General features: G+C 49.0%; 1 protein-coding gene across 1 annotated transcript in view; it reads right to left on the bottom strand.

Moving 5' to 3' along the window:
- LOC128400984 (inactive phospholipase C-like protein 2) overlaps positions 1 to 14,764 on the bottom strand; it is a 34,068-nt gene extending 19,304 nt beyond the window's left edge. Inside the window, exon 1 of the mRNA XM_053363766.1 lies at positions 14,236 to 14,764. Within this exon, the coding sequence (XP_053219741.1) occupies positions 14,236 to 14,466 (231 nt within the window). The 5' untranslated portion in view covers positions 14,467 to 14,764. The remainder of the gene's footprint in view (positions 1 to 14,235) is intronic.
- Between the last annotated feature and the right edge of the window lie 3,125 nt (positions 14,765 to 17,889).

Genomic DNA, 17,889 nt, shown 5'->3' on the forward strand with positions numbered 1-17,889 from the left:
ATATTTTTGGAGATATGGGGCCCCTGCACAGTCTTGTTTGCTTAAGCAAAGGGCAGCAGACAAGTTTGGGCCAATAGTCAAATCCCACTTTGTGCTCCTCTATCCACAATTGTTTGTTGCAAAAAGAATTATTTCCTTAATCGTTGTTTACTGCATTTGCACATGTATGTGTTTGTCTCTTGTGGTTTGTCTCTTTTCTTTTTGTACACGAAATATTCAAAATCTAATGAATGAAACCCTGTAAATTAAAAAAAGGAAGCTTTTGTACATAAATGACAAGCTGTATTGTGGCCAGGCTGTCCTATCTGAGCCCAACCAAAATGAACGAGAGCTGTTTGTTTGTTCCAATGGGGTTTTTGCACGGGAAAACTTCCCAGAGGATTGTGTGTTTGCCCAAAGGTTCTGTAACATTCGGAGAGGAGTAGCCGTGGGGAGTAGCTGTGAGTTTATAACAGAGTGTCCGAACATCGCAGAGTCCAAGGTTACCATGTGGCTCACTGTTCTTCATCTTAAGCAAGGTTATGAAAACACAGAGGCTGAGGACGCTGAGGTTTTAGAAACCAGAGGAGGAAACAGGGAGGGAAACAGCCCCATTGGTGGAGAAAAGAGCTTTTTTCTGTCCCATGCATGGTTCTCAGTCCTCTGCCTCCTTCCCGCTACAACTAATATCCCAGCTGAATGCTTCCCTTCTTCCTTAGCCTAAGCTGTCACAACAGCCTGGGTTCTGCAATAAACAAGCAAACAGTGCCTCATAGATTTGCAGTAAGAAGTGATGTTTGGTTTTGGCTAGGCATGCATTAAGTTATATTTAGAGCTTTGGGTACTCTACACTAAAAAAAAGAAAAGAAAAATCTCTGCCTAGGAAATCCCAATTCTGCAGCAAGAAAAGCTAGGTTCTGCAACCTGCGTAATTTGCAAATCAGAACTATTTCCATAATCTCTTATTTTGCACGCTTCGATCCAGATTGCCTGGAGAAGGGCCAGGAGCTATGAATAAACCTAGCCTAGACCCAGAAAATAAAAACTGCAGACCAGTTGCCAACATCCCCTTTCTGGGCACGGTACTTGAGCAAGATTGTCACCGGCCAGCTCCAGGTACTCTTGGATGAAAATGACTTTCTAGATCCATTTCAACTGGGCTTCAGGCCTGGTTTTGGAATGGAAACTGCCTCGGTTGCCCTGGGGGATGACCTTTGCTGAAAGGAGGAGGACAGTGATCATATTGATTTCTCCTGTATCTCTTAGAGCCTTTCTGTACTACATGGTATCCTACTGGTTAGGCTGTCTGGGCTGGGGGTTGGAGCGACCTCAGTGATTCTGCTCCTATTGGATGGCTGATTCCAGAATGTGGTGCTGGCAAGGTCAGCACTCTGCCCCTTTGCAGCTAGGCAATTGGGTTCCCTATAGATTCCCTATTTCATGGGTCACCAAAGCAGTGCCCAGGATCCCCTGGCACCCTTGAAGTCTTCCCCTGGCACTCAGTAAGCCATTGAGGCCTCCCTCCCATCACGTTCTTGGCCGTGAACAGAGGTAGTTACCGTATTTTTCGCTCTATAAGACGCACCAGACCATAAGACACACCTAGTTTTTGGAGAAGGAAAACAAGAAAAAAAGCAGCAATCCCTCTTGCTGTTCTGGCTTCTGTGATAGCTGCGCAGCCTGCATTCGCTCCATAAGACGCACACACATTTCCCCTTACTTTTTAGGAGGGAAAAAGTGAGTCTTATAGAGCAAAAAATACGGTCTTGTTTTCTCCCTTGAGAAGTATAGAGAACAGCAGGAGGAAGTTGGAAGAATGATGTTCTTGCTTACTTCTTTCAACTCTATGTCCTTTTCACTGCTCAGCTTAATTCTGCTCTGTCAGCTCCTTGGGAAAGTGAGGTCTGTGCATAAGCACTTTCTTTGGGGATGGGGGACTGATCCAGAGGAGGAGGGGGGGGGGAGACAAGCAACCAGAAAGGGTGGCGGCACCCACACACAGCGTTTACTCAAAAATCAAAATGTGCCCATGGCCTAGGTTGGCGACCTCTGCCCTATGCTGTTTAACATCTGTATGAAACCACGGATGGATACAATCTGGAGGTATGTGCCATTCTGGAGATGCAAGTGGCCTGCAGCTCTACCTCTCCTTTTCATGAAATCAAAGTGAGGCATTGTGTAATCTGAATCAATGCCTGGGCACTGTAACGAACTGGGTAAACTTGACACTGAATTTAGAGAAGAAAAAGGTGCTATTATTGGGTAGCTTGTCTACCCCACTGAGGAGAATTCAGCCTCTATTTTTGCAGGGTAGGGGCAGGGGCTTGGGCCCCCAAGGAGATTTAGGGACAACTGTGGGTTTAAGCTAGGTTCTCCCTAGTCCTGGACCAAAACCACTACCCAACACACATTATACATTTAAAGCAGTTCCACACCACTTTAAACAGCCTCACGCCCGCTGGCAGAAGCCCACAAGCTGCTTCAAACAGCACTTTTAAGAAGTGCTTTAATCCCTGCTCATCAGCTGATGACGACACTCAAGGAGAGGGTCAAGCAAGGTCAGGGAGAGGTGTGGCCTAGGAAGAGTCCCAAGGGCCGGCCAGAGAGACTGTGAGGGCCGCATTCAGGTCATGGGCCTACCCCTCACCTTAGCACAAGTACTTCTGTGTATGTATTTGCTTGTGTTCTGCAAAGTGTCATATCTAGTGCTGGTGGACCAACAGCCATATAAAGCACTTCTCTCTCTAGCTTTCTCTCTGTGGGATCAACAGCTATGAATATCTTTGAACGTCCCCCTCCCAAAAGCAGCCCCAGATGGTGTCTCAGGTTGCTTTGAATGGCGCAAATGTTTGCAAGAGGCTCTGCTTCTCTCTCTTTAATGCGGTAAGCAGATGGACACCAGGCTGCGTTAAGGGGGGGCGGGGGGGCGCACGAGGGAAGGGACTCAGAAACTGATTAAACCTCTTCCCAGCATGAGATGCACTTCCTCCCTATAAGGCACAGCTGAAGGGCCGGATCTGGACCTCCTCAGGAAGTTTGTACTAGAAGAATAACTTTTCCTGCCTTTGGAATCCGAACAGGTGTTTTGGCTTGGGCTGGCTTGGGGACAGGGAGAATAAAACAGGAACGCAAAGCCAGGAAGGAAGGAAAGAAGGAATGACTCCCTTAATAAAGAAGGCTGTAGGGCTGCCCAGCGCCAGTTAGGCAGGGCTTAATTTAGGCTCTTCTCATTTCAGGGTGTGAAATATTCCCCTTGCACAGGCGACTCTCAAGCCCTGCTTTGTTGGCCAAAAGTCACATCTGCATTCCTTGGCTCATCAGAGCACCAGACCTCAAGTCAGAACCTCCAAAGGAGGGGAGAGAATGGCTCTGAGCATGTACAAAGTGAATGTCTAGAATTTCTCAAAGTGGTTGAACAATCCATCCCTCTTCCCAAGGAATTCTGGGCATTGGAAATATGAGCCTTCCAACAACTCATGGCACCCTTAACTAACTACAGTTCCCATGAAGCTTTGGGGAAAACCATATCTGCTTAAAGTGGTATGATAGCACTTTATAGTGCAGATGGGGTCCACGTTGGAGAAGATCAGACTTAGGCATGTTCACAGAATCATAGACTTGTAGAGCTGGAAGGGACCTTGAGGATCATGTAGTCCAACCCCCTTGCAATACAGGAATCTCAACGCACGGTCCCCCATCCAATTTGAAACCACCCCGGACCCTACTTAGCTTTGCAAATGTGCTAGCAGTTTTACTGCTGCCCCACTAGGAGGATCCTATTAGTACCACGGCAGCAAGACCAAAACAACGCCAGCAAAGACTGCAGCACAGAATGAACTAAGATACTGAAGAAAGCTTTCCAGCCTTCCCCAGTTGCTGTGGTGGATCCAGTTGCCAAACTGGGCAGACTCCTTCCCCCCTCCCACCCCGCGAATAGCCCTCTGGCACCAGAAGATTATTTGCTTTCTTGGTCCATTAACCTCCAGTGATTAAAACGCGTCCTGCCAGGCCCTAATCTCAAAAGTCCCAATGAGCTGCTTTGCTGTCCAAGTGGAATTAATTTGCTAACGAAATTTTTTGGGGGGAGGGGGTGGAATTCGCACCTTCCTTGCTAAAAGCTCCTTCTCATCCCCATCTGCATCCCTCCTCCGGGGCAGCCTGGTCAGGGTACCAAAAACCCAAGCAAAAAATTATAAATACATAGCTGAACAACAGATGGGCAGCCAACTGCATCTCTAGCCAGGCAGGTGGAAAGCAGAAAAGGAATTGCAGCATTGCACCAGCCATCGCCTCCCCACATCCCACTGCAGCCTCTCAGATCTGCCGGGGGGAACTTTCCCCCCTTGGCAGAATGTATCCCATGCCAAAGGCTCATTTGAAAATTGATTGAGGGCTCAGCCAGAGACTGGAGGAGCTGCATTCATGTTAGATACCCGAAACACTTTTTTCAGGCACCTGAGAATTCTCTCTGAAGTGCAACCTTTGTCCGTTCTAGCTTTCTGCAATCTGGGACTCTCCAGATGTTTTGGACTATAGCTACCGCTGATGGAAGCTTGAAGTCCAAAACATCTGGAGGGCATTGGATTGGGGTCAGATGGTGCGTTCTCTCCCCCCCCCCCCAGTCCCCGGCCCCAGAGAGCTGCATCCTTTGGCAGTGGACACGTGGTCTGTGTTTCCTCTGCAACAGATGAAGGGGGTGGGTGTGATTTCTGCACCAGGACTTCTTCAGCTGTCACTTAGAGGCAGATGTAACCTGCGTCAGTCAGTCAGTGTGGTGACGACAATGAAAAAGGAAGGATTTTTGTTTTATTTTTGGCCATTTGTTTAATTAGTTCCATCCATGCATCACACCTGAATAATGGAGGTACACAGACGAGTGATCATGGAGGGAGGGGGACTGCCCATAAATGGGCAACACTTTCCCCCCTCCAGTACTTGACAAAGATGGCCTTTGTGTGGACCTTTCAAAAGGATCCTGAACTACCTTATCTAGAACACCTTTCTGTTCCCGTGCCCTACCGTGCAACTAAGTTAGCAACATAAGTCTAAGTGCATACTTCTTCTCTGTTTACCTTGCCTCCATTTCCCTTCTACTGCCCTGTTGTTTTCCTCTGTGTCAAATTTTAGATTGTACGTTCCTTGGGGCAGAGACATGTCCTCTTACACTCTCTAAAAATGCAGGATGAAACCTGGAGACCAGAGTTCAAAGCCCAATTCTGTTCAAGTCTCACTGGGTGACCTCAAGGGAGGGTGCTATCTTTCAGCCTCAGTTTTCCTATCTGCGAAATGGAAAGACTAAGAGCTCAAAGATGGGGAGGGGGAGGGGAGCCCTTGCAGTACACTTGCTCTATGCTTCACTGTAGCTTGGATCACATAGGCCAGTGAGTGGGCGTTCCCGATCTTTTCTCACCGCTTCCAGATTGGTCAAATTTGTACCCAAGCCATTGTCCGCAGCACTCAGGCCACAGAAAAAGGTAAAGGGACCCCTGACCATTAGGTCCAGTCGTGGCCGACTCTGGGGTTGCGGCGCTCATCTCGCTTTATTGGCCGAGGGAGCCGGCGTACAGCTTCCAAGTCATGTGGCCAGCATGACTAAGCCGCTTCTGGCAAACCAGAGCAGCACATGGAAATGCCGTTTACCTTCCCGCCAGAGCGGTACCTATTTATCTACTTGCACTTTGACGTGCTTTCAAACTGCTAGGTTGGCAGGAGCAGGGACTGAGCAATGGGAGCTCACCCCGTCGCGGGGATTCAAACCACCGACCTTCTGATCGGCAAGTCCTAGGCTCTGTGGTTTAACCCACAGCACCACCTGCATCCCAAATACAGAGTCCCACTCAGGCCACATACAAAGGGAATTAACCCACTCCATCATCACAACAACACTGTTAAAGCTAGCGGGAAGCTATCCCAAGGTCAACTAGTGGGCTGCATAGCCAAACAGAGATTTTATTTCCCTAGCCATGCCCTTCCCCCATACCAGGTCTCAGGATTCCATGAGTTTAGCTGCCAAGGTAACAGAGCTTTGGCACTTCTTGCTATGCTTTCCAGATCTTCCCCTGGCCTCCAACGCCCTACCCTTGTGCACTTGCAAAAAATAACATATTCTATCACTGCCATGGGCACATCCCAGGGAGTGCACCTCAGTCCACACACACCCAAACCCCCAGGTGATTTTTTTTTCTTTAGAAAGGCCACTGGAGGAATGGTAAGCCTGTTCTGTCACCTGCACTCTGTGCACGAGATCCATTTAGCCTTTTCAAAACACGCTCCGGACTGCAGGGCAAGCGAATTCCTTCTCCTCCAAGGTGCATGAGAAAGGCCTAACAAGCTGGGGGGTGGCAGAGGGGCTGGAACGCAGCCCACACACCCTGTATTAATAGCACTGGAGCAATCAGTGCTTAAAATAGGCTGCGAGGAGCAAGGAGGCGGGTCTCGGGTGACAGCAACCTATTCTGGAGATGAACAACCGTGACGCAAAAACATTTAAAAGGCCGCTTTTAGAAACACACACCTACCAAGGGCACCTCCATCAGAACCCCGCAGTAAACGCCCACACTGAGGTTCATGCCCTATAGATGGGGGAAATAAAGGGGCTGGGAAGAGGGGGGAGTCAGCAATATCAAGATGGGACACCTGGAGCAGAGTCACACCTCGAGGGTTTGGCACATGGTGTTTGCTACGGCTCAGCCCTACCGCTGCCGTGCAGGAAAGTCTCCAGTGCAAAGGATTCTTGGAGGGACCTGAGTCTCAGCGGCAGAGGAGGTGTTTTGCAGGCAAAAGCCACCAGGTTTGACCCTCGGTTAAAAGGATCAAGTGACGCGGGTGGCGCTGTGGGTTAAACCACAGAGCCTAGGCTTGCCGATCAGAAGGTTGGCGGTTCAAATCCCCGTGACGGGGTGAGCTCCCGTTTCTTGGTCCCAGCTCCTGCCAACCTAGCAGTTCGAAAGCACGTCAAAGTGCAAGTAGACAAATAGGTGCCGCTTCAGCGGGAAGGTAAACGGCGTTTCCGTGCGCTGCTCTGGTTTGCCAGAAGCGGCTTAGTCCTGCTGGCCACATGACCCGGAAGCTGTACGGGGGCTCTCTTGGCCAATAAAGCGAGATGAGCGCCGCAACCCCAGAGTCAGCCACGACTGGACCTAATGGTCAGGGGTCCCTTTACCTTTAAAAGGATCAAGAGAGCGGGTGACAGGAATGACTCTTTGCCCAGTTTCCTAAGAGAGCTGCTGCCCATGAAGAGCAGACAACACCAACATAGCTCAGTTGGTACTGCTTCTGAGACTCTTCATCTCATGGTCACGGGTTTGAGTCCCACACTGGGCAAAAGATTTCTGCATTGCAGAGGGTTTGAATGGATGGCCCTTGTCCCTTCCAACTCTACGATTCCATGAACGTTGGGACACATGAGACAACTAGCCAGCCTGGGAATAAGGTCAATTTCGAAGTTTATTTCATGGGCTGGGGATGATGCTCTGCACACGCTGCCAAACAGCTGCTGCCAGTCAAGGTAAGCAGCAGATCTCTGATGACTGGTCAGAGGCAAAAGAAAGCAAGGTTCTTGCATCTTTAATAGTCAAAATGCACCACCTGCTGAAATTCTCTATTCCATGCAAATATTAAAGGCGCAGGAGCCCCCACGTACCCAGTCCTTTCTTTTTTAAAATCTGGCTGCCCTAAGCAGATGCAGAACCCCAAACTCCACCCAAGTGCAGCAGTTTTGAGTGCCAGCGTTGCAAATTTCATTTTGAAATAGTAATTTGAGTGACACTCAAGAAACACAGCTCACACTGCGAATGCATGAAATCTGACAAGATCACTAGCTTAAATGATACCGTGAAGCAGGGATCTCTGCTTGAGACCTGGGAAAGTCACCACCAGTCAGAGTACACAGCTGCTGGTTAGACAGACCGGTGGCCGCTTTGTATGGTTCTATTCAAACTTAAATATTGTCAATGCATTTTTAGGTAGTAAGTATTTGGGTGGCAAGCTGCAAAGGGGGAACAGGACTCCTGCACCTTTAAGAGTTGTGCAGAAGAGGAAATTTTAGCCGGTGTGCGCAACTCTTAAAGTAGTAGGAACCCTGTCCCCCTGATGAAGTGGTGCCCAAACTTTTTTCAAAGAGGGCCAGATTTGATGAAGTGAAGGGCCATGGGGACAGACCAAAGGGCTGACCAAAGTTGTTGGCCTTTTTTTAGGATTGAAGTTGTTTTTAGGATTTTACCCCAGGACATATACTGCCACAGGGCTGGATTAAATTGACTGGCGGGACGGATTAGGTCTCCAAAACAGACTTTGGACATGCATTGGGCCACCCTTGTAACTGCAATGCTATTTTTCTAGAAAAAGAGGTGCCGGAACTCACCATGAACACATCCCTTGTTCTCTTATAATGGCAATAGTGCCCACCTGAGAGGTGTCGGAACTGAGTTCTGGCTGGCTGGTTGGGTGGGAGGGGAGCCCTGCTTACCTTAGGCAATTTCAATATTTTGCACAAATTATTTTTTTCTTCCCTGCCACAAGACTTCTCAAAAGCATAATTGTAAATGTTGCAATGCATACATCTTCAATTAGAACATAAAGAGTTGTTTTCTTCCCCTTCCTGCCCCCCCCCACGTAAAAAGTCTGAATAAAGAAAATTTGCTCGAGAACATTCTCAACCTCACACCCTGTTTATTTCAGTTTCAAGACTGGCCTACATGAACTATCACCAACAGTTTCTTTCTATGCTGCTTTTTGGTCTAGGCCCCCAAAGTGCTGAGCAAGAAAATACAACACTATACGTAGAACCATCCGACTCAGTAGATAGCTATACCATTAAACTTGCTCACACCAACAGCATCTCATCGTTGTGGATTAAAGACACAGACCTTATGGGTTCCCTTCCATAGGCATGCACACTACCTAAGGGGAGATGGGGTGCAGCCAGGATCCCACCACACGAAAAACTCATTCTCAGAACCCATTTTGAGAGCCAAAACCCAATCCTGGAACATGTGAAAAAATAACGTCAGGTGAGTCCTGCAACAAAACATTATGGGGTAACATTTTCCTGACCTTCAAGCCAGCTAATGCCCTCCTCCCCTTTTTCCCTTAAAAAAGGCTTAGCTGCTTTGGGGTCTCACCCAAAGAGTTTTTCTCCCTAAATATTTTGTATGCGCTTCTGCATAACTTGAGGTCCCCCCCCCCACCCCAAAACTGCTGGCACTTCCCCCTCGGGCATGAGTTTTGGCTATGTGAGGACTGGCACCGCAATATAACATGGAGTGCTTTTGCCCCATCCTAAGATGAGAGGTGCCGGGGCTCAAATGACCCTGGAAGTCACCCGCTGCTTGATTTGAAAGTTCTCGCACCAATCTCAGGTGCATGTAAGCTGGCCAACTATAGTTACTTTTGTGTTGAGAGAGGGGCCTTCTCAGGGCTGGCATTAGGGCAGAGCCCATAATTGACAACTGCATTGGGGATCCCTTGGGGTGGGGGGTGGGAAGTCCAACCCAGAACTTCAAGCAGTGCTAGCGGCTGCAACAAGATCCCTTTCAAATTTCCCACAATGCCCAGGAACAATGCTGAATTAAAAAATGCTCTCCCCAGAGAAGTTTGCCTGGTGCCTTCATTACAAAACATTTGTAGGTGAAAACATTTCTCTATAACCAGGCTTTAAACGTGTTTGCGGAAGAGGGATTGGTATTATTTATTAATTAAATTTGTATATAGTGGTACCTCAGGTTAAGAACTTAATTAGTTCTGGAGGTCCGTTCTTAACCTGAAACTGTTCTTAACCTGAGGTACCACTTTAGCTAATGGGGCTTCCCGCTGCCGCTGCGTCACCACCGCACAATTTCTGTTCTCATCCTGAGGTAAAGTTCTTAACCTGAGGTACTATTTCTGGGTTAGCGGAGTTTGTAACCTGAAGCGTATGTAACCTGAAGTGTCTGTAACCCGAGGTACCACTGTACTGCCCTGCATCTGTAGGGCAGTTCACAACACAAAGTATATACGGTAATAAAAATAAGAACAAAGTCAAACCAATAATGCCCCCTCACACAACTCATTTAAAAGGTCATTGGATGTCAATCAGCCAAAGGCATGGTGGAAGAAGAATGTTTTTGCCTGGCGCCTAAAGGTATATAATGAAGGCACCAGCCAAACCTCCCTGGGGGGAGCATTCCACAAACAGGGAGCCACTGCAGAAAAGGCCCATTCAAGGGTTGCCACCCTCCAGGCCTCGCGTGGAGAAGGTTATTGGTTTGTTTTCGTTTTGCTATTTATTTTGTGTTCTCATTTTGTACTTCCATGCTGTGAACCACGATGTGGTCTTCGGATGAAGGGTGGCATACAAATTTAATAAATAAAACTATAACTAGATTCAACTGTTCATAACCCTGCAAATGCAACCAGCAGGTGAGCGCTGTCTTCGTCCAGCATTCCCAGAAACAGGTATTCAGAGGCACACATGGGCAGCTGCTCAAATTCAACCATCTCAAATTAAGCTTTTCATATGGAGTGGCCCAACAAGCTATTTAAAAATTAAAAAATCCCCGTGGCATCTGTGGCCCTACCGCCCTTAATCTTCCTACCCCTCGCCTTCTCTAATGCCCAAGGAAGTTGCCATTTCCCCAAATACTTTCGTCGCGAAAGCAGCAGCACAAGGAAGGTCACGTCACAGCCAAACAAGTGACCACGTGATTCTGCTTCCTTGGATCCTCCAGGCCAAGGAATGGCCTTGGCCATTTGGATTCTGGTAAACAAGACATAAATAACCCAAGGGAACCCGAGAACCCCTTCACAGCAGGCGATGATGGAGGGGTGGGGGAGATGACAGCAACATCCTTCCAAGGATACATGCACTGACAAGCTTATTGGCTCTGCCCTCGCCCCGCCCCCTGTGGCATGAGGCTTGGCTCATTTGCAGGAGCGATCAGCAACTATGCCGTGTGTGTACCTTTCTGTTTGCTCCAGTTCAAGGAGCTCAGCCTGGTGAAGGAACTCAGCCGGGGAAGAGAGTGAAAGAGCTGGCGCCGCTTGTGGCTACATATGCGCCATGAACTTAAAGCATATTCCCTCCCTGCTTCCAAAGAATCCTAGGAACTGTAATTACCCTTCAAAAAGAGTTGCCATTCCCAGCACCCTTGACAAGCTTCCGTTTCCCAGGGTTCTTTTTCTGTTTTGGACTGGCGGAGGGCTTTAAATGTGCTTTGAATATACAGCATGTGCACAGCCAACAGTAGAGGCAGGAGCTTCGTTTACATGCAGATGTTGCGGTCAATGTGACACAGTGATCTGGCCAGCCTTGGTTTGCAACAGGGACTGGGACTCCCATCATCCCTGACCACTAGTCCTGTTAGCTAGGGATGATGGGAGTTGTAGTCCCAAAACATCTGGAGGGCCGAGTTTGCCTATGCCTGGACTGGACCTTTATGCCCGTTGTGGAAAATAAGAGAGACAGCCTCCTAGAATTTTTGTACGAACTTCAACCAGAAGTGGGGTGTGGGAGGTTGCTATTGCAGGCTCTTTAGGGAAAGGCCATAGCTTAGAGGTAAGGCATCTGCCTTGCATGCAGAAGGTCCCTGGTTCAAGGCCTGGCATCTCCAGGTAGGGCTGGGAGAGAATCCTGCCTAACACCTTAGAGAGCCACTGCCAGACAGCGCAGAGCTGGGGTCTGACTCAGAATAAGGCAGGTTCCTATGTTCCAGTGGAAAGAGGATCTGCTTAGAAATACTGATTAGGCTCTCCTTTTTCAGTGTTAGAAATTAGCCAGGTACCAGGAGCATTTTGCGAGTGGCACAGGTTCAACTGCGACCACATGGAGATCTCTGGAGGCCAGGCTGGTGACTGACGTCTCCATCTGGCTGGCTCCTCCAGCTTTCTTAAGCAAGTAAGAAGAAGAGATTATTTATTGCATTTACATTTCACCTTTTTCTCCATGGAGTACATAGTTTACCCCCACCCCCTTCTCAGTTAATCCCTACAATGACTCTGTAAGGTAGGTTAAGCTAACAGGCAGTGACTGGCCCAAGGTCACCCAGTGAGATTCATGACTGAGTGGGGATTTGAACCTTGTTCTCCCAAGTCCTCGCCTGACACTCTAACCCATGGCAACCTAAGGCCTGTGGGCCAGATCCAGCTCAATTGCCTTCTAAATCCGGCCCGCAGACGGTCCGGACATCAGCGTGTTTTTACATGAGTAGAATGTGTCCTTTTATTTAAAATGCATCTATGGGTTATTTGTGGGGCATAGGAATTTGTTCATCCCCCCCAAAAAAAATATATAGTCCGGCCACCCACAAGGTCTGAGGGACAGTGGACCGGCCCCCTGCTGAAAATGTTTGCTGACCCCTGCTCTAACCACTACACCACACTGGCTTCCCAGAGTTCTTCTGCTATGGGAAAGCTCTATAAATTAAGTGGGTAAATAAATATGAGGAAAGCAAAATGTCACTTAGAGAAGGACCTATTTTTTTAAGCTTGAATTTTGTTTTTTTCTGGATTGTTTTATTTGAGGTTTTAATGTGTTGCAAACCACTATTAGCTTATATATCTGAGTTTCTAACACTGCCCCTTTTGTTACCTGCATTTGGAAACCCAGCCAGGAGCTCCCCTGCAGATGAGGAAAAAGAGACTGTCATCCACAAGCAGGATGACTAGGTTCCCTGGGTACTCCATAAGATTGACCTCCCATAGCTGTTAGCACTGCAGTTCCCACTCGGACTGAAGGGAGTTGTAGTACACATCATATGGAGGGCACCAGATTGGGGAAGGCAGGCCTACGGCTACTGAGCAAGTTGTTAAATACAAGCATGCAGTAACCAAGTGATGTAGGGGAATGAATGAAGCAGACCAAAGTTGGGAGAAAATCTACCATTTGTGCCACTTTTGGCCCTCTCACATCCATAAACGGGGCGCAGGTGGCGCTGTGGGTTAAACCACAGAGCCTAGGACTTGCCAATCAGAAGGTGGTGGTTCAAATCCCCGCGACAGGGTGAGCTCCCATTGCTCGGTCCCTGCTCCTGCCAACCTAGCAGTTCGAAAGCACGTCAAAGTGCAAGTAGATAAATAGGTACCACTCCGGCAGGAAGGTAAACGGCGTTTCTGTGCGCTGCTCTGGTTCGCCAGAAGCAGCTTAGTCATGCTGGCTCCCTCGGCCAATAAAGCGAGATGAGCGCTGCAACCCCAGAGTCGTCTGCGACTGGACCTAATGGTCAGGGGTCCCTTTACCTTTTACATCCATATACATTTTATGGCTGCAACATTTTACAAATGACCTGCCTGTGCAGATGGGCCACTGCCTATGAGGACACTGTTGATGCAACATGCATGCTGCTTCAGACATGAAGTTATTCCGTGGAACCAGGTCCCACATTCCAGAAATACCCATGCATACCCAGGTAGCACAGTGGCAGCAGCTGTGCTCTTTGCTCTGAGAACCTGCATGTTCACTCATTCACACTAATCCTTGGTTCATCTTAGCACTATGTACCAAGTGAGTCTGCATAAAGCGAGTTTTGAATATGCCTCCTTAAGAAAGCAAAAAAAGAAAGAAGATTTGCATGTACGGAGTTGGAACGCTGTTTTTGTTGTTGCTGGTATAGGGGCTCAAATGTATCCTTTTGCTGGAGCGGTTGACAAAGGTCAGAAGCTCCAACTTCAGGGGACAGATTGTGGATTTACAAAGGTGAAGGCTGACCAGGCTGATGATCTGGAGTATGGGGGGGCGTCTCCAGAGGAGAGCAGCTTACTCTGAACCCCAGAATCAGATTTCAATGTCACACATCCCAGCCTTGAAGGTCTCAAGCCAAGATGAAGATCAGAGTACCGCTGGGCATATGCAGAGTGCCTTTCTCTGTTGCCAGTGAAAACCCCCAAGCAGGAACCCCAGCACCTGTTGTTTCTGAAAAGGGATGAAGTTGGAAGGGGGGTGGCACTGAAGCGGGGCGGGGGGTGCTCCTTGCGGGGGCACTCTCGGCGCGGAGAGGGCAAGGCAAAGCTGCTGCGTTTGGAATCTCTCCTGGATCCCTAGGTTAGATTTAGAAGGTCAGATGAGGGCAGAAATGGTGGCACGCGGTGGCGGCGACAGGGGAAGAGAGGTGATTAGCTGCCGCTGTTATGGGGCTCAGTAAGGATGTCCTTAAGGAGGGGGAGCTGGGAAATCCCTGCGGGGATTCCAGATTAAATGGGGTGGGGGAACGAACCTTACACACACGTGCCAAAGGAGTCGGAGGGCGGTACAAGGAGGGTGGAAGTCGAGCGAGCAGCACCCACCTTCATGATGCCGGCGGCGGGGGCGGTCCTGGCCAGGCCGGGGGGGTCCCTCTCGGCCGAGTTGTCGCGGCTGCTGCAAGCGGAGCCTCCGGAACCGGAGCGCAGCGGACTCAGGTCGCCGGGGGCTCCTGCGGCGGTAGCGGCTGCTGCAGGTCCTTCTTTCTGCTGGGCGCGGGGGGGCCCGGGCCGGGGCGAGCCCGAGGGGGGACCACCGGGGGCTCCGTCCGCCATCCCCCCGCGGGGCTCCCAGCAGCCGCACCGGCCCGGCCCAGACGGGGTCCTCAGCTCCTGCCCCAGCGGCGCTTGCACGCCTTTTGGCGCGCGCCCCTGACCCCCGGCTTGGCAATGCCGGCTCCCCTTTGCCGGGGAAGGAAGGAAGGAGGGACACAGCGAGCGAGCGAGCAGACGCTGCCGCTGCCGGAGGTGGAGGGATGGTGGGACGGCTGGGGCGGGGCCAGGCGCAGCACAGCCCCTACCCCAAACCGCGGCGCGGCCCCACGAGCGAAAGACCCGCGTAACCGCGCGCCCCGCTGGCTCCTCCTCCCCCGCGCCCCTCCTCCCACCAAGGCGCTCTTTGGAGCCCCGGAACCTTTTTTTCCCCTCTTGCCGGCGCTGCAATCAAAGGAGAGAATTCGCCCCTGCGCGTGCTGTGCTGGGAGGGCCTGGAGCTCACCCCGGGGGGCTGCTCGGCACCCCCGCCCCCGCCTGTTGGATCCCGCGGCGGCAGGGTTAATGCAAGGGACGCTAATGCAGGGCTTTCCTCCGTTCACACGTTCAGCCGCCTGCCCGTGATTGTTATGGCTTCAGTGCCTGCGTGGATAAGCCTCCTCAAAGGCGCAGCCGGACCCCCCCCCCCCCAGGTTGCCATCAAAACGGGGCTTGGCGGGAAAAGGGCAGCTCCCACTCAGCAGGACCTCGCCACGTTTTCAAAAACGGCTGCATCAACACAGCACACAGTTAAAGCCCACCGCCCAAAGGATCCGGGGAACTGTAGTTTTCAGAGAGCGTTGGGAATTGTAGCTCCGTGAGGGGGCAAACTACAGTTCCCAGGATTCGTTGAGGGCGGGAAATACGCTTTAAATGTATGGTGTGTGCGTGCACTGAAGTAATTAGCACCGTAAGATCCCCTCACCCAGTGCCATGAAGTCCAGAGCCTAACATTACCTAACTGAATCCAGCCACCCCAACCCATTATGCATTCGATCCTATCTAACCATCAGGTCCTCCTGGTCACAGGACTGTTACCAAGCAGGCTTTGAGACCTTATTTATATATTATACAGTGGTACCTCAGGTTACATATGCTTCAGGTTACAGACTCCGCTAACCTAGAAATAGTGCTTCAGGTTAAGAACTTTGCTTCAGGATAAGAACAGAAATTGTGCTCCGGCGGCGCGGCGGCAGCAGGAGGCCCCTTTAGCTAAAGTGGTGCTTCAGGTTAAGAACAGTTTCAGGTTAAGAACGGACCTCCGGAACGAATTAAGTACTTAACCTGAGGTACATCTATCCCACCCTTTCTGGATAGGGAATGTGCCTGATTTTTCCTTCCCTAAGCTTACCACAACCCTGTGATGTAAATTAGGCTGAGGGTCAAACAAAATGAGATGTGGGAGATCTATGATCAGTATCCACCATGCTTATTTTTTTATTAACAAAAAGTTGTTTACTGCAATAGGTTGTGAATCAGATTAGAATGGTGGTACTGGAGAAAGCTTTATGTGGGTGTTTTTTTCTTGTATGTTTTTTAATGGCCCTTTCATGCCATTACACCCCAGAGCAGCTAACTGCCTAATGGCAGAAGATGGGATGGGTATCTTCACTCCCCCCCTTTTGGGACAAATAGCAATTTATTTGGTGGGGGTATTATATTGAGAATATGACGACAGTTGGAGGATTAAAATATCCCTTTGGGGTTGTCAGTGGAGGCCCTTGTGCAACTGACCCTTCAACCTCAAGTTTGGAAGGTGCCTACAAGAAGAAGGCCTCTTCAGTGGTGGCCCCCTCATAGTGCAGTGCTCTCTCTAGAAAAGCTTGTCAAGTGCCTCCATTACCCTTTTCAGTGCCAGGCTAATAATTTTCTGTTCTCCAGGCCTTTAAAAAAATATATATATACTCACAGCTTTGTCATAGCTGGTTGTTTTTAACTGTTGATATTAAGTCAACTGACTGTGGCTGCTACTGGATTTTGTTCTCTGTGCCAAGAAGCGCCATTCGAACATAATAATAATAATAATAATAATAAATTTTATTTATATCCCGCCCTCCCCAGCCGAAGCCGGGCTCAGGGCGGCTAACAACAGTGGCACCGTAAGAGCAGGATTTGGGGCAGATGTCCAGCAGAATAAACATGAAGCCCCCCCCCTGCCCCCAACTGGTTTTGCTATATTCTGAAGTAGGTGAAGCAATACATATCACTCTCCTAAAGGCCTCACCACCACCACCAGTGAGACCATGGGTAAGTCCAGCATCCAAATTTACCTAAATGAACCACTGAAACTAAACATAACTATTGATTCTCTCTTACCCTTTTTATACCACTGTGTCTGTGTTTCCATTCCATCTCCAATCCATCCATTGGGTCAAGCCCAAGAAAAAATTCTTTGTGACATGGAAATTTGCTTTTAGTATGTTATGCACTTGTTGATTCTGGAAGTTTATTTTTGTTTGTGTGTGTTGTTACTATTTTTATAAACTACATACCATTTGTGGGAAAGACACTCTTTTATAATAACCATTCCAATGTGATAAATCACTTAATCTTTACCAGAGGGAACAAACTTGCAAATAAATCCAGTTACTAAACCATAAAATGTTAGCGGTCTACTTACTGAGGCATCCTAATGTCAGCCACTTAGAGTGTACTAGTGACCTACAAGAAAAAGACCATCAACAAATTATTTTGTAGTGTGCCAATCCCCCCCCCAAACTTATATTGGTCACCTTGAGATGGCTCTTACTTACCACAGGTAACCAGGCAGTCCAGTATAACAGAGACAACTCTCTACAAGAATCTAGAGTAGGATAATATTGAGTATTTGATTGGGAGTGGGAAGACCTCACTTCAAATCCTTGTCCCGCTGTGATGGTTAAAAAAGTTAATCTCTCTCAGTCTAACTCACTGGGCTGTTGTGATAAATTAAATTAACCCTTCATATGCTGCCTAGAGCTCTTCAGAGAAAAGTTGGGGTGACAAATTAATCTCTCAGGCAAGTAGCTTAGAGGTCAAAAGTATATGGCAGAGGCAAGCTCACCATGAACCAACTCAAAATAGCTGATTGGGACAAGAGAGGCCAAATCTGGTGCCATGTTCTTGCCTGCAATTACATCAAAATGGTGTAAATTTTATTATTGAAAAAAACCCACTCTGGTTCACAGCAAGGGGACATTGTTTCGTTGTCAACATGTTAGAACTCAGCACTGACTCCTAGACTGGATGTCAGAAGCTGCTGTGATCATCCCCCAATAACTGCCTCATCTAATCCAGAATGATCCAATTGTTTTCCAGAGCAGCTGGTTCCCAGCAATTTCACGATGAAAAAATTGCCTGTTGCAGCTAACACGCCCGCCCCCCACCCCACTCTGCACCTGGCTTAGAAGGGCTGCTATCCCTGACTCTCCATTGATCATTCAGAGAGCTAGAGCAGTGTTAATGAGA

This window comes from Podarcis raffonei, chromosome 13 (assembly GCF_027172205.1).
Source record: "Podarcis raffonei isolate rPodRaf1 chromosome 13, rPodRaf1.pri, whole genome shotgun sequence".
Classification (NCBI taxonomy): domain Eukaryota; kingdom Metazoa; phylum Chordata; class Lepidosauria; order Squamata; family Lacertidae; genus Podarcis; species Podarcis raffonei.